The sequence below is a fragment of the Rutilus rutilus genome, assembly GCF_951802725.1.
Source record: "Rutilus rutilus genome assembly, chromosome: 7".
In the NCBI taxonomy this organism is placed as follows: domain Eukaryota; kingdom Metazoa; phylum Chordata; class Actinopteri; order Cypriniformes; family Leuciscidae; genus Rutilus; species Rutilus rutilus.
Window position 1 is genome coordinate 37,234,641 of NC_140221.1, and position 13,629 is coordinate 37,248,269.

Here is a 13,629-nt window from a genome sequence, read left to right on the forward strand (position 1 = left end):
ATCAGAGAGAACCCAAACCTTTGAACGACAGTTTGTGTGCATCCGCTCTGTCACCTTCGTATGCGCAAAAAAGGAAGCGAATGGATCACGGCATCTAGTGTGACCGCCTCTTAGCAGTAAAACGCACCCACCTGACCTTCTATTGCTCCGTTTCCAAACCTAGTGAGCTGCCTACATAGGCAGCATTTTAAGGCATCATAGGCACATCTCTGCAACATTATGCTGCCTTCTAAGATACGTTCTTTTGGTCAAATTCTAAGGCAGCATCGCATGCATGGAGAAGGCAATCCCAGAATGCACTGCAACAATACAGTAAAAAGAAAACGGTGGACAATACATGTGGACAATTCTAAATACTTATTTTCACTTAAAAGTATCAATAAATATGATTAAAACGGACTATTTTACCCAGTATTTTGTTAGCTTAGCATCATACAACACCATTGTCACTTATGAGATTGAATTTCAGTTTATGTAGGCAGTAGACAGCAAGGCAGCACACTAGGTTGTGGAATAGAGCTCACGAGTCACCAGTGACGGGTAATCCTGTCATACAGTGAATGACCACTCATTAGCAGCATCTACTTATGAAATTTGATGTACTATGATGTTCAGTAAAACCTGATTAAAGAGCCAGATGACTCCAATAAAAAAAAAAAATTGCACACTGACTGATTTCAGGTAGATCAAGATGTTTGGCATTAGAAATGTTATGCTAAACTTGAAGCTCATTAAGCTTTGGCCAAATGTTCCCTGTTGTTAAGTAGCAAGGGCTGATGGGATACATTGTGAACATGAGATGGTTTCCTCGAGAGGTTTCAGAATTACTTGTTTTCTATAAGTGTCTGCACTTTGCACACCAGGTCTCTAGCTAGAGTCAGAATCTGCTTGATATTGTGGTGCTCAGCCATTTCTGAAAAAAGAAAAGAAAAAAAGACAACATTAAGGGATATGAGGGTGCAATAATTCAAATGATTTTATAACATCTATATTATTCAGTTTTTTACATGTGCATGTAGTCTGACCGGTTACTCTTTTCTTGTGTAATGATTTGTCTGCCCTCTAGGGGTCAGAAATGTTTGTTACCTGTGCCTGTGTCTTATTATGAGCAGATTCCCTACACCTGTGGACCGTACCAGCGTGGATGTAAGGAGCCTCGTTGCTACATCTGGGAGGCGGGATATTTGCGTCGGTCCAGTTGCGCTCCGCTTCGTCTTTTTCCGTTTTCCCGATTCATTTTCTCCCACATTTTATATTATGATTATTGTCCTTGTATAAATTCCCCTAATGGGCTGAGCCTTTTGTGTTGACCGTCTTTTATCTTATGGCTGTGACCCTAACACAGTTGCCTATTCAACTGAATAATAAAATAATCAAACGAATAACCATTATGCAATTTCTCCAATTGTGTGTATATCCAAAAGTAGGTAAAAATAAAACAAAATATAAATAAATGACTTTATAATTGAGAAATAAATATTAGATTTAGAAAACCATTTATTTTATTTAATATTTAAAAATGTAGTTACGTGTAACAATAGATTCATACATCATTTTAAATACAACTGGAAATAAAGAAAGCCAATTTGTACATTATCAAAATGCAATTTAAATGTGGCATTTAAAATTATTGATAAATTTATTATATGATTTCTACATTTATCTACAATTTAACATGAATAAAATAGTTTAAAATTAATTTAAATGCCAATTTACTTGTCAGTTTGAGATAGAGATATATACACACACACACCCTTATAGATTGATTGGTCCTCTTTTCTAAAAAAAAGAGGTTCTTGACATTGAGACATGTTACTGAATATATATATAAAATGAATACATATTTACCATTGAAAAACTTGATGATGTCTGTGAAGTCCATATTGTTCTCTAGGATGATGTCTCTGTAGATCTCCACCAATGCAAGAGCAATGAAGAGCACAAAATGGCTGGAGGAAACACACTTAGCAGCCCAGATGGCCTCCCAAACAGCAAACACATCATCATACACCAACTCTGAGGATTTGAAATACATATGTTATGCAGTACCTGTAATATTTAATAGGCATATTATTCATGTTTCAGTATAACTTAAACAGTCTCCATGGACAGCAGGGGGAGCTGTCATTTCTGAATTGGTTTAAACCTTAGCCCTGAGCAGAATCTCATATTCTAGTTTAATATAATTAAATGTTTCTTACATAAAGCACATGGTAATGTGAGAAGAGCCGTGTGCTTAGTAATTTAAAACATATTACATTAATATTAGGCTGAGTCAGAGTCAACAAGATGGTATTGCAATTGCTTATTAGGAGCAAAAAATGGCTTCATCTCACTGCAGATGAGAACTAATAGAAGAGATTTCGACTTTTATATTCATTGTATGCAAGTTTTTAAAGACGTTTCTTTTCTCTTTTATGTGAAAAACATCATTACCTCTTTTGAAGTCAAGAAGAAACCAGCGATAACAAAAGTAGAAGTGGGTGTAATCTCCATTCTGATGCATTAGCTCAAACAGCTCTGCGTCTAGAATCTAATTACACACAGTGAGGAAAAGAGCAAAGAAATTTTAAATAAAATAAAAATAACATCCACATTTTACATTTAAAGGCATGTTGTTGAACAAACGGGTCTTTAGCAGACGTTTGACCTGGATCAGAGATCTCATGTTGGCAAAGTGGGTGTCCATCGCACCTCCGTGAGGAAAATTTTGATTCATCCTTTTCATTAGTTCGGTGAAACAACTGAAAGCCATGGCCTCTGAAAGATTCAGAGAAAACGAATATGAGAAAAGCAAAACACTTGTTAATCATTTGTTCTTTTTAACCAGTGGCATGAACTCAAAGACACATGGATAACGAGGAGCAGGTTTCACAAAGACAGACTCACCATCATCTAGAATAACTAGCAAGGGAGCGAGCAGGTCACACATGCCCTGGACATATCCGATTTCAAGGTGCTGCCAGATATAACTGCAGAAACAGTCAATACAGGGATATTTGAGCTACATCACAACACCAGATGTTCTGAGTGCTTAGCCATGCAGTTGCTGAAGTCTTTTGGGTGGTTACTAGGGTGTTCCTAGATGGTTTCTAGGGTCTTCTGGGTGGCTGCTCAATGGCCAAAGTCAAACAGCCCATCTTCAAGGGTCTATAATATTCTGGCTCCTAGATATGACTTAATGCAAGTCTGTCTGTGTTTTTACATGGCATTTTTTTACCATCGGCCAGGTGAAAATCATGAGTCCGATTACAAAAAAGAAGCGCTGATATAAAAAAATCTGGCCAATACGATAAACTGAAATTTGATTATTTTCAGAAGTCCTATTTTACATTAAAAATATGTGAACTACAAGGGAATATTATGATATTCAGTACGAAAATGGATATTCATTTTGAAAAATGCTAAGAATTACATTTAATTATTTATTAAATGATTAATGTTATTAAAGATTAACCTAAATTGAGCATTAGGTGACTGCAAAGGCTATCTAATTAAAAAAAATAATGTAAATGAGCAATTATTATGGAAAATAATGTAAATTAGAAAATAATGTAAATTAGAAATAATGTAAATTAGAAATTAGCATGTACAATTAAATATCCACCATCGGCCAATATATACACTATATATTGACTAAGGACAGTACGATTTTTTTGTTTACAAAAAAACCAACAACTATACTTTTATTCAACAAGGATGCATTAAATTGATCAAATTCATACATTTTGTTCTTTTGAACTTTCTATTCATAAAAGAATCCTGAAAAAAAATGATCAGCAAATTAGCATATTATGCCCGTTTCTAGTACATATGCAGTCTGCATGCGGTACATCTTTTTTTCAGTGCCCATGTTAACAGGTTAGAGCATTCACACTGCACACAGATGCAGTCTGGCAAGAATCACGAGAATAAATTACATCTTAAAATATGTTTAAAACAGTCTTTTTAAATTGTAATATTTCACAATATTACGATATTTTTGATCAAATCCTTGGTGAGTAAGAAGAGACTTCTTTCAAAAGCATTAGAAACTCTTACTGACCCCAAACTTTTGAACAGTAGCATATTCTATATTGAATGATATTGATCAACTGAAAAAAAAACAACAAAAAAAAAACACTAATATTGGCCAACAACTATTACTGTACTATACTGTTATATTGTGCATTACTTCTTAGAAAAGTAATAGCAGACACATAATTTGAGGTATCATTCATGTCCAGAGCACAAGCAGTGAAGGCCAGTGAAGGAAGGGTTTTGTTACCTGCACATGATGTTGCGCAGTTTCTCCAAGTTAGCAGGTGTGAAGAACCAGTAATTTCGGTCACAGCGCTGAACGTCTTTATCTATGCGATGCAGATTTAAAGTGTACATGTCCAAAAGCTCTTGCTGCAATTACAAAGGTGAACTGATTTAGATCATGAGTGTCTCAATTCACCTTATAAAATATAAAAACATGCTTACAGAATAAGTGGTCCCTATAGAAGACACTGGAGAGGCAGCTTCATTCTTCTCAGTGTTCACAGCCAGTGAATCAAGCTGTGGGCAGAGACTCTCCATCTCTGGCTCTTCAGAGTCCTTTCCTTCAGAGCTGGGCTTTCCATGAGCTTCCTCCAGCCTGAGCTCTAATACAGGTACAGATGCCTGCTCACTTATCTTGCTTTTGGATGAACTCTTCCTTTCCCAAACCAATGACACTTTAGCTATAGGAATTTCTTCCATTTCAATGGCAGAGGGAGACTCGTCTGACTCCGTTTCATCTTGGGCCTCGCTCATCTTTCTTGTGCTAAAAGCTTCATGCACCAACGGCACCACCATCTCTTCAACTACTGGAGCATTCCTCTTATGCATGGTCTTCTTTGTGACAACCTCTCCTTCTGTTTGCTCTGCGCCAATGGTTATTGGGAGATCTGAAGCTGATTTCCTCTTTCCTGTTGTTTCAGCTTCATTGGGTAAATCATTGGTCTTCATAGTCTTCTTTTCGTTCTCATTATCTGATCTTAACACTCTTTGTGTGGCACTTACATTGTTGGCGTCATCCATCCATGTCTCAGAGTCTTCATCTTTGCTTGTTTCGTTGGTTTTCACCGTTTCTTTCTCTGTACCATCGTCCTTTGAAACAGACACCACCATGTCAGTGACAATCGTCTGCTCAAGTGCATCTGATTCCTTGTGATCTTTTGTTACCAAAGGTTCCTTTTGAATTACTCTAATATCTTTAATTCCCACTTGGGACCTTTCAATGTCCACTCTTACCTGATTCTCGTTTATCTTTGGCTCTGGAGGAGTCGATTCCATGACCTCTGTTGCTTTGGGAATATCTGGCTCAGTTCGCAGTGTCAGTGCTTCATTTTCCGATGTCAAAGTTTTCTCTGGAGATTCACCCACTTCCATTTTGGTCATGTGGCTGTGAGCTGCTTCAGGTGTCTCAAAGGCATCTCGAGCTGTTTTTAACCCCTCTGTCTTAACCTCTGCCGTTTCATCAGAGCTCTCCGTGGCCTTCTTGCTTCCCTCTGATAATGTCACCACTGCACCCAAAGACTCTCTGTTAACCTCAATTTTGTTATCTTCACACTGTTTCTCCACCTCTTTGGTCTCACCTTCCTCTGTCAGCTTTGATACTACTAGCTGTGGTTGGGCTTTGAGGTTTGGCTCATGTATCCCACTGTCCTCTGTACTCAAGGAGTCCGACTGACCAGAAGTAACAGAGAAATTTCTGGAAGAGGGGTGACCAGAGTCTGGAGAACTGGTGCCAATTTGTGGTGTTCCATTTGAGATTTTGGAAAGATGTTTGACGTCGTCACTCTTGAGCTCAGACTCAATCTGGTCGACCTCTTCAATGGATTCAAACACCTGGAAAAACAAACCAAAGGTAAGTAGGCAACTCCAGAGGAAGGGGTTTTGGGAAGTGAAGAACTTCCAGGAAAGAGTGTGAGGGTGAGGAAGATCAGTCAAGTCGGGCACCATTTGTACTCACATTTTTTAGGAAAATGTAAATTTATTAAACTTTTCATGGACTGGCAGCAACATTAGTCTGAGGTTTACCTGAGTGCTGCTGCTGGAGTCACTCTGCAGCCTGGAATCTCTTTGCCTGCCTGAACTACAGCTCTGCGACGACTGAAAGACAAACACAACACCTCCTTAAGTAAATATTGCATCAAATCAAAAGCAAACCTTTTAGTGTGGACAAAAAAGTCTTCAATGCCTGCCAAAGAAGCATTTAGGTCTAAGAAAGTCTTGTGTTTTATGGATCTGCACTCACCTCATTGCTGATGGTGGAGTCACGGTGCATAATTCTCTGCGTGGTGCTGTCCATACTCGTCCCAGACGAACACTTGGCTAATGCCACTGCATGCTGTTCTTTCTCTCTCTGCCTAACAATGGCCTCACACCCCAGCCATTCGCTCATGTTCTGTTCGTAGCACGCTCGCATCTGCTCATCCACCTGCAGAGTTCAGAGTTTCAAAGATGGCAAATATGAGATGATCTTAAAACGAAAGTCCCTCGATAACAGTGGAAGAAGTGCTTTAATTCACAAACCATCTGAAATTCAATTAACCTAGGTTTGGAAAGAAGCTGACTAAAAAAAATTATAGCTTTTGTCAGAGGAAAAGCAACTGGGGGATGCCATGTTTCCCATATTCAAGGACATTCACTGGAAATCTTACAGAGAACAAAGACTATTAGCGTTCACATTAGCATAATTTTAGCAAAAGTTTGCTGCCAAAAAAAAAGTCCATGGCCAATAGCATAGTGATGCAAAAAGCACCAAAGTAATTGTCCGATAAAAGTAATTTGTGGTGTTGTTGGCCAATTCATGAAAAACTTAACTCAAACCTTGAATGCAAAATCTGCATGGGAAAGTGTTTCGCCCTTACGTGAAATTCCCAATCGTGCCAATTCCTATTGAAATGACTGGATTTTCCGCAGTGTAAGGAAAAAAAAAAGTATGTGGATGTCGAAGATCTCAAAAATGAAGTTTATTATGGCATAGCAGTGGCAAAGTACACAAAGCACCTTGGGTTCACCGGCGTCAGAATGAACGCAGAATAATCTCTGCTTAAACATTTTATACTGTATTACATCGTCCGTCTTCCCTTTCAGCATGTAAATGAAGCTTAAATGTAAATTGAGGATAACAATGAAAGTAATAGCCTTCTGTTCCCACATCTTCGATATTCTTTCAAATAAGAACAGCTAAATGTTAAGGAGATAAGAGTGTTTGAAATCCCTGTAGTCAGGATGGTTCTTGATTGCCCTATATAGATGGTTCTATAGTGCTCCCACGCTATAAGTGATAACATATCACTCCGGTGATACCATTTACATATTACTGAGATCGGAAGGAATTGTCTCTATGATAAATAATCTCTTTTTAGGGATGGCGCATATTTAAATGTATATATTGGAGTGGAAGTTGGAGCAGATTATAATTCCTTACAGCAGAGTAAATCTCACAGAGCAATGATAAATGTGACAGCACCTTAAAACTGTTTGGGAGGACAGTTTTAACCAAAAAAACAAAACAAACACCAACCTCTTTTCTCTCAGCCTCAGACATCCCAAATCGGTAATGACCCAGCAGGAAGGGCCAGACCTCCTTGCGCAAAGAGGGCTCAACTCCACCAAAATAAACTAGCCGCAATAACTCATTTTCTTCATAGGCCTGCAAGAGAGCAGGCACACACTGAAAGTAGGTAAACTGACTTCAAAGAAAAAGGGGGGAAAAAAGGTATTTGAATGTGCTATTTACATTTTTTCCATTATTTTACTATGTTGACCAGTCAAATCAACATCCAATATACATTGGTTTGCCTGTTTAGAGCATAAAATAGTCTGCTAGTATAAGCACACTAACGATCACAGCCACAAGGGTACTTCTGTATGGATTTATCATTGATTTTCACCCTTTAGTGCCACCACTCTGGCACTCGGTCTCAGCATTAGTCATCCAAACATATTGTTTGTGTGATAAGAATGAGAGAACTGCGATTAGAGACAAATGAATATTAATGAGTGTCTGGCAAAGACGCTAATTTGAATGTGGCTGCTTTGGACTCCAGGCAGGGTTGTGTATGTGCACTTACGCTACAGTCTTGAAGAAACTTCTGCCACACTTCTGTCGTGAGGCCAACATACGCATCACCAGGCACATCTGGTTCCACAATAGTATGATTAACAAGGCCAGACAGGTGAGTGCGTACTGTGGACAGGTGACGGCAGTACGCCAACCCTGAGGGAGCAAAATGTGTGTGTGGTTGAATAAATAAGAGAGACATTTGAGTATGTAAAGGTCACGTTTGATGAAAAAAAGATGGTGTTGTGAGACTATAAAATGGATGAGTAATGAATACGAACATCCGTAGAAAGCCCGGGAGATGATTTGGTTCTTCATATTGTCACATAGCAACTTCAGAGGGGCCCTGTCAATGAGATTATGGTATTTCCTTAAATATATTTTGAACATTTTCTCATTTACATTTGTTATTATTAACATTTATTATTTGATTTATTTTAAAGTTATACATTTATACTTTAGTACAGAATATGTATAGGTTTTGCAAATAAACAAGGTATGCAAAGAGTGGTAACTTGGGTAAAAAACAACAACCTATTGGTGCTTTTGGGTAAGGGATGTTCAATTGAATGCTGAAATAGCAGTCCAAGGTACTTAAAGTACATTTGGTGATAAATGTAGCTTTAAATCTCTAGGAGTTAAAGTCAGAAATTTTTGTCTCAAAAGAAGAATAAGTTTCTCAAGCCAACATAATGATAATAATAATAATAATATTTACATTTGTACTCAAATTTAGTGTATTAATTAATTAATTAGATTAAAATTAAACGAATTTAAAGTAAAAAATGTATTCTACTTTGAGTGCCTTTGACCACTAATCTTGTTTAAATGTAGGTTTACTTTTCAATTTCTGATTAAATAAATCACTTCTATTTTTCTATTTACTTCTATAAATTGGACAATATTATATTCTGTCATTGTACCTTTCATGGTTGCATCCATTGGGAGGTGCTCCATCAGAGAAACTACTCTGTGAGCAGGAAGAGCAAGATGATTTCCTTGGTGTTGGGTGCCACATGTTCGCTCCCTGATCAATCAATTCTGGAGCCACTACCACACAAACACACACAGAGAAATCTGATTATGCATTGTACATCTGGTTACAAAAAGGAGCTTATGCAAGCAGAGCAACAAGAACCCACAATTACACCCAACCTTAAAAAAGAAGAAGAAATAATACCAGTCTGCATGGATTTAACAAAGTAATAATGGCTGCTGTGACACTCTAAATTAACAGGATTATATTGCGGGTCAGATTTAAAAGCCACTATTACGATTACAAACACTTATGATCATTATATAGTATACATACATTTCAAGGCTCCCTGAAAACACAACCATTAGCCCACAATTAACCAAGGGTCAAGAAATTTCACAGGAGAATGACTCCTGAACAAAACAGAAGACTCACACTGGCGACTACGTGATTGCTTGCAGACGCAGAGGCCATAAAAGCAATAAACCAGAAAGTTGGAGCATCAGACAGATACATGAACACATAAATGAGACGTGACAGGGAGAATTACAGCCGGGCTCAGGGGAGGATGGGGGCTCTCCCGGGCAGCTGCAGTGGCGCATTGGCATCACCAGGGTCTGGCGTTTAGGAGGCCATAGCCCCCTCGAGTTCAGGGACAGAGATCGGGCCAGGAAGACAGTACCCAGGGAGAGATGGGAGGTGTGGGTAACAGTCACTGTAATGAGTCAAAACAGCTCAGTAAAACCAAAAGAATGTTTATGATGGATGGTACACATAAATAGACCAAAAAAAAAAAAAACACAAAAAACAAACAGAAGTGACATAAAATACCTTGATGGATAAGAGAGGGACTTTTTTCTATTATCCCTTTCTAAAAGCTGACATCTATAATAGCTGTACCATGATGGGGAAACATTTATTGGCTCAAGAGCTTGTCTGACACTATTATTCAGTCTCTTACCAAATTCTGATTGTCTGTTCGGGAAAATAATGCGGAAGACATAATCTGTTGCTTCTTCCTCTTCTTTGTCTGAGACAGAACCTGAGGATCCCTGCGAACATCTATTTTTTAGCTTAGGAAATACTTTACCCTGAAAAAGAAAATTGAAGCATTAGTTCAGGATACAATGACTGCGACAGACAAGCAAAGCACAGCCTCGAAATCAAGACATACAAATTACAGCACAAATTGGACACCCCTGGTCTATACTAACATTACATATTGTACAGATCAATTTCTTACCTTTCCTCTCTGGGACCAAAGTGGTGGGTCTAACTGGCCGTGAGGCAGGAGACCATTTTCCAGACAGGAAAGGAACTGAAGGAGGTGACCACCACGGGGAAAACGAATCGGAGGCCTTTGAATCCCATCCTGACTAACCAGAACCACTGTTCCACCGCAGTCCACTGCAGACAAAAATATATACACAATGGAATTATTATTACATAATGTGATCCATATGTTCATTGACTATTAAATGAGTTTCTTGCCATCACATCTTACTAGGTTAAATACTTAATGTTTTGTACATATGTACAGTTAAAAGAGGAAATGTTTTGATATTCTTAATATTGAAGCCATGACACAGCCTGTACAATAAGGAATTATTCATTGCCATTATTAGCAGAATTACATTGCTTTATAATCATACAGCCTCACTTTAAATTCTCATCTCTCTCTCGAAGCAATTATGTTCTGATTGATTCTACTCTCTCTATTCGGTTCACTGATCTTGTGCATGGACTAATATGAAAAGGGCAAGTACAATTGAGGATATTGGCTGAAAATTTGAGTATATCCAAGTGGATTTAGGCTACTTCATCAAAAGAGACTAGATACTGATTAATGTTAATGTTAGATATGCTTTTAACCTTTAGCAACTCTGTAGAATTTACTACTTACATTAAGGTCATATTATTTGTGTATGACTTATACTGATCTGTCAAAATGATGGACAAATAAGAAATATCAGGATGTGTGTGTCATTTGGGTTCCAGTTGACGGTTTCTCAAACTGGCACAATGTCACCTACCCTGCTGATGACAGTGCAAGTACACAATCTCCTCCAGGCGGATTGTCATGGCGTAGTCCCAGTAAACACTGCAGGAAAACAGGTTAGATTAAGTGGCTTATGACCAACATAACTGAATAATATAAACCAATAAATAATAGAAACGCTGCAGTTTAAATAAACATTTTGAAACATTCACAAGACCTTAAAGCTTCTCTTTTGTTGCCACCAGATTTATAAACGATTCTCAAAACAGCGATTCAAAATGGGGAAATGAACAATCCTGTAATATTACATCTTATCATATCAAGTGAAAACTCCCATTCAAAGAGATAATACAAAATACTACATATATAATTCAAAATTCAACCATATTGTCATTGGTTTAGACATCTTTTTAATAAAATATGAACCAACCTTCTTTCCTTTTTAAAAAGTGTTTATTCTGTTTATCTTATAAACTGAACAGAGTCCCACCTCTTCTCATAGTCGAGATCCCCCATGGAGCCGTTCATTAGCTGATTTGGCGTCCATTTCAGAGTCATGCAGTAAGCCGTCTGGTGCAGAGAGAGGTATCCTGGGATTGCTTCCATATCATCCCTCTGAAATTACCACAACAACAGAAGCCCATGTTACAAAGCAAACCTTTAATCAATAATAAATTCTGTTCATACTGGTTTCGGCGACTAGGTTTGTTTTGCACTTTTTATTTATTATCTATTTAAATCACAATAAAAAAAAAAGTAATTTAATGTTTAGATAAAATATGCAATATACAGAAAGAACCCCCTAAAGATCTGTGATAATCCATAGCCGTGTCATGTATTATTTACCGGCTGCACCAGTACGTTGTTCTTGCCGAACAAGAGGGTCGCTCTGGAATTCTGATGAAGAGACTCTACGTAGTCTCTGGCAGAGGGGGAAGGAGATGGCCTTTCATCCATACTACTACTGGAGTGCCTTTTCTGAATCTGAACACACACGCAAAATATGACATCAGCAACCTAGCAAACAAAGAGTTATGGTAACTATTCATCTTGTTTTCCTAATATTATGCCTCTACATCTATCCGTTCAAGGTGGAAAAATGTTTGCCCGCAGGCGAGTCATTAGATGAATACTTAAAGTCTCCTCTTTCATATATCAAAAAGCCACTCCGCAGCAAAAACCGGGCTTTTACATCTCTCTAGCAGATATTTGTTATACATCAGAAAACAAGCCTGAAGTGTAATGTACTCAGATCTATCGGAGACGAAAAACAAGCACTGTGTGTCCTGCTGTTGTGTGGGTGTTGGCTATGGCCAGAGAGGGTGATCAGTCAGGAATCTGACGGCTGGGTTGGTAATGGAGCTGGGTAATGATGTGAAGCATTTCTCTTGAGTAGAGGTTCATATTCTCCTCAGAAACAGCAGTCACACTCAAATACACTGACCACAGCATGACTTTTATGGACCACAACCCTCTTCAAAGGTCTTTGATGGAGGAACCACACTGATTTTCAAAGGCTAAAACACGACTGAACACGAGCACATCCACAAACTAAACTGGCTTGCTCTGAAATGTTGAGATTTTGTTTATTTTGATTTTGCTTTATCATAAAAACTTAGTTTAGACGTAGAAAATACCCTTACCAACACTGACAAACAATTCTGAACAATTAAACAAAAGATCATTACCATTAAATGGATCTTACGAGTCCAGCATCCTAAAGCTCAGTTGTTGTGCATTCAAAACTGCTAACCAACATACACAGTGTTGAAAGTACTGTAGAATAATACTGAAAAACAAGCCTTATTGGTTGTCACTATGTATTATGACTTTAATGTGACATGCAATTGACTGACTATAAACTGCTCTTGACTCCTGACATTTTCTGGGGGCACGTGAATTTTAAATGGCCTGAACGGCATGTCCACCTTGTTCAAATGCACAAGAGCTTTAAAGGGTTGGTTTACTCAAAAATGTCGTTCCAAACCCGTAAGACCTCCGGTCATCTTCTAACATAAATTAAGATATTTTTAATGAAATCCGAGAGCTTTCTGACATCCCCCCATAGACAGCAACGTAACTGTCACTTTCAAGGCCCAGAAAGGTAGTAAAGACATTGTTAAAATAGTCAATATGACTACAAAAGGGTTGGGGGGGTCAGAAAGCTCTCGGATTTCATCAAAAATATCTTAATTTGTGTTACGAAGATAAACAAAGGTCTTATGGGTTTGGAACGACATGAGGGTGAGTTATTAATGACAGAAATGTCCTTTTTGGGTGAACTAACCCTTTAACTCTTGCATATTTTTATAAGTGCAAACAGACAGAAAATATCAATATTTGTATAAGTTATAAGATTAGCTTTAATTCTTGACCCTTTTTAAGAACATACCCTTTTAAATATTGCAGCATTTATGAATTCTTGGTGTACAGCACCATAACCCGGAACGCTAAGATCAATTTCTCATCCTGCACATAATAATTTTAAAGGTGATGTGTGTAATTTCTGCACCAATAACAGCATCAAACAGAACTGCACATTTACTCAGTCGTCTCGTTAAAGTATTGAACACA

At 37.9% G+C, this 13,629-nt stretch overlaps 1 protein-coding gene across 3 annotated transcripts in view; it reads right to left on the reverse strand.

Moving 5' to 3' along the window:
- Positions 1 to 693: 693 nt before the first annotated feature.
- Positions 694 to 13,629, reverse strand: part of sgsm1a (small G protein signaling modulator 1a) — a 41,815-nt gene continuing 28,879 nt past the window's right edge. Inside the window, exons 8-27 of one of the 3 annotated variants that reach the window (XM_084413556.1) lie at positions 11,902 to 12,039; positions 11,546 to 11,670; positions 11,090 to 11,157; positions 10,300 to 10,463; positions 10,018 to 10,147; positions 9,607 to 9,771; positions 9,004 to 9,130; positions 8,362 to 8,426; positions 8,091 to 8,236; positions 7,541 to 7,669; positions 6,266 to 6,448; positions 6,049 to 6,120; positions 5,260 to 5,856; positions 4,468 to 5,115; positions 4,268 to 4,392; positions 2,890 to 2,972; positions 2,651 to 2,760; positions 2,437 to 2,533; positions 1,849 to 2,016; positions 694 to 913 (exon numbers count right to left, since the gene is read on the reverse strand). In XM_084413556.1, coding sequence (XP_084269682.1) covers positions 825 to 913; positions 1,849 to 2,016; positions 2,437 to 2,533; positions 2,651 to 2,760; positions 2,890 to 2,972; positions 4,268 to 4,392; positions 4,468 to 5,115; positions 5,260 to 5,856; positions 6,049 to 6,120; positions 6,266 to 6,448; positions 7,541 to 7,669; positions 8,091 to 8,236; positions 8,362 to 8,426; positions 9,004 to 9,130; positions 9,607 to 9,771; positions 10,018 to 10,147; positions 10,300 to 10,463; positions 11,090 to 11,157; positions 11,546 to 11,670; positions 11,902 to 12,039 — 3,429 coding nt within the window. In that variant the 3' untranslated portion in view covers positions 694 to 824. Of the gene's footprint in view, positions 914 to 1,848; positions 2,017 to 2,436; positions 2,534 to 2,650; positions 2,761 to 2,889; positions 2,973 to 4,267; positions 4,393 to 4,467; positions 5,857 to 6,048; positions 6,121 to 6,265; positions 6,449 to 7,540; positions 7,670 to 8,090; positions 8,237 to 8,361; positions 8,427 to 9,003; positions 9,131 to 9,606; positions 9,772 to 10,017; positions 10,148 to 10,299; positions 10,464 to 11,089; positions 11,158 to 11,545; positions 11,671 to 11,901; positions 12,040 to 13,629 lie in introns of all 3 variants that reach the window. The other 2 variants (XM_084413555.1, XM_084413557.1) reach the window with 2 other exon arrangements.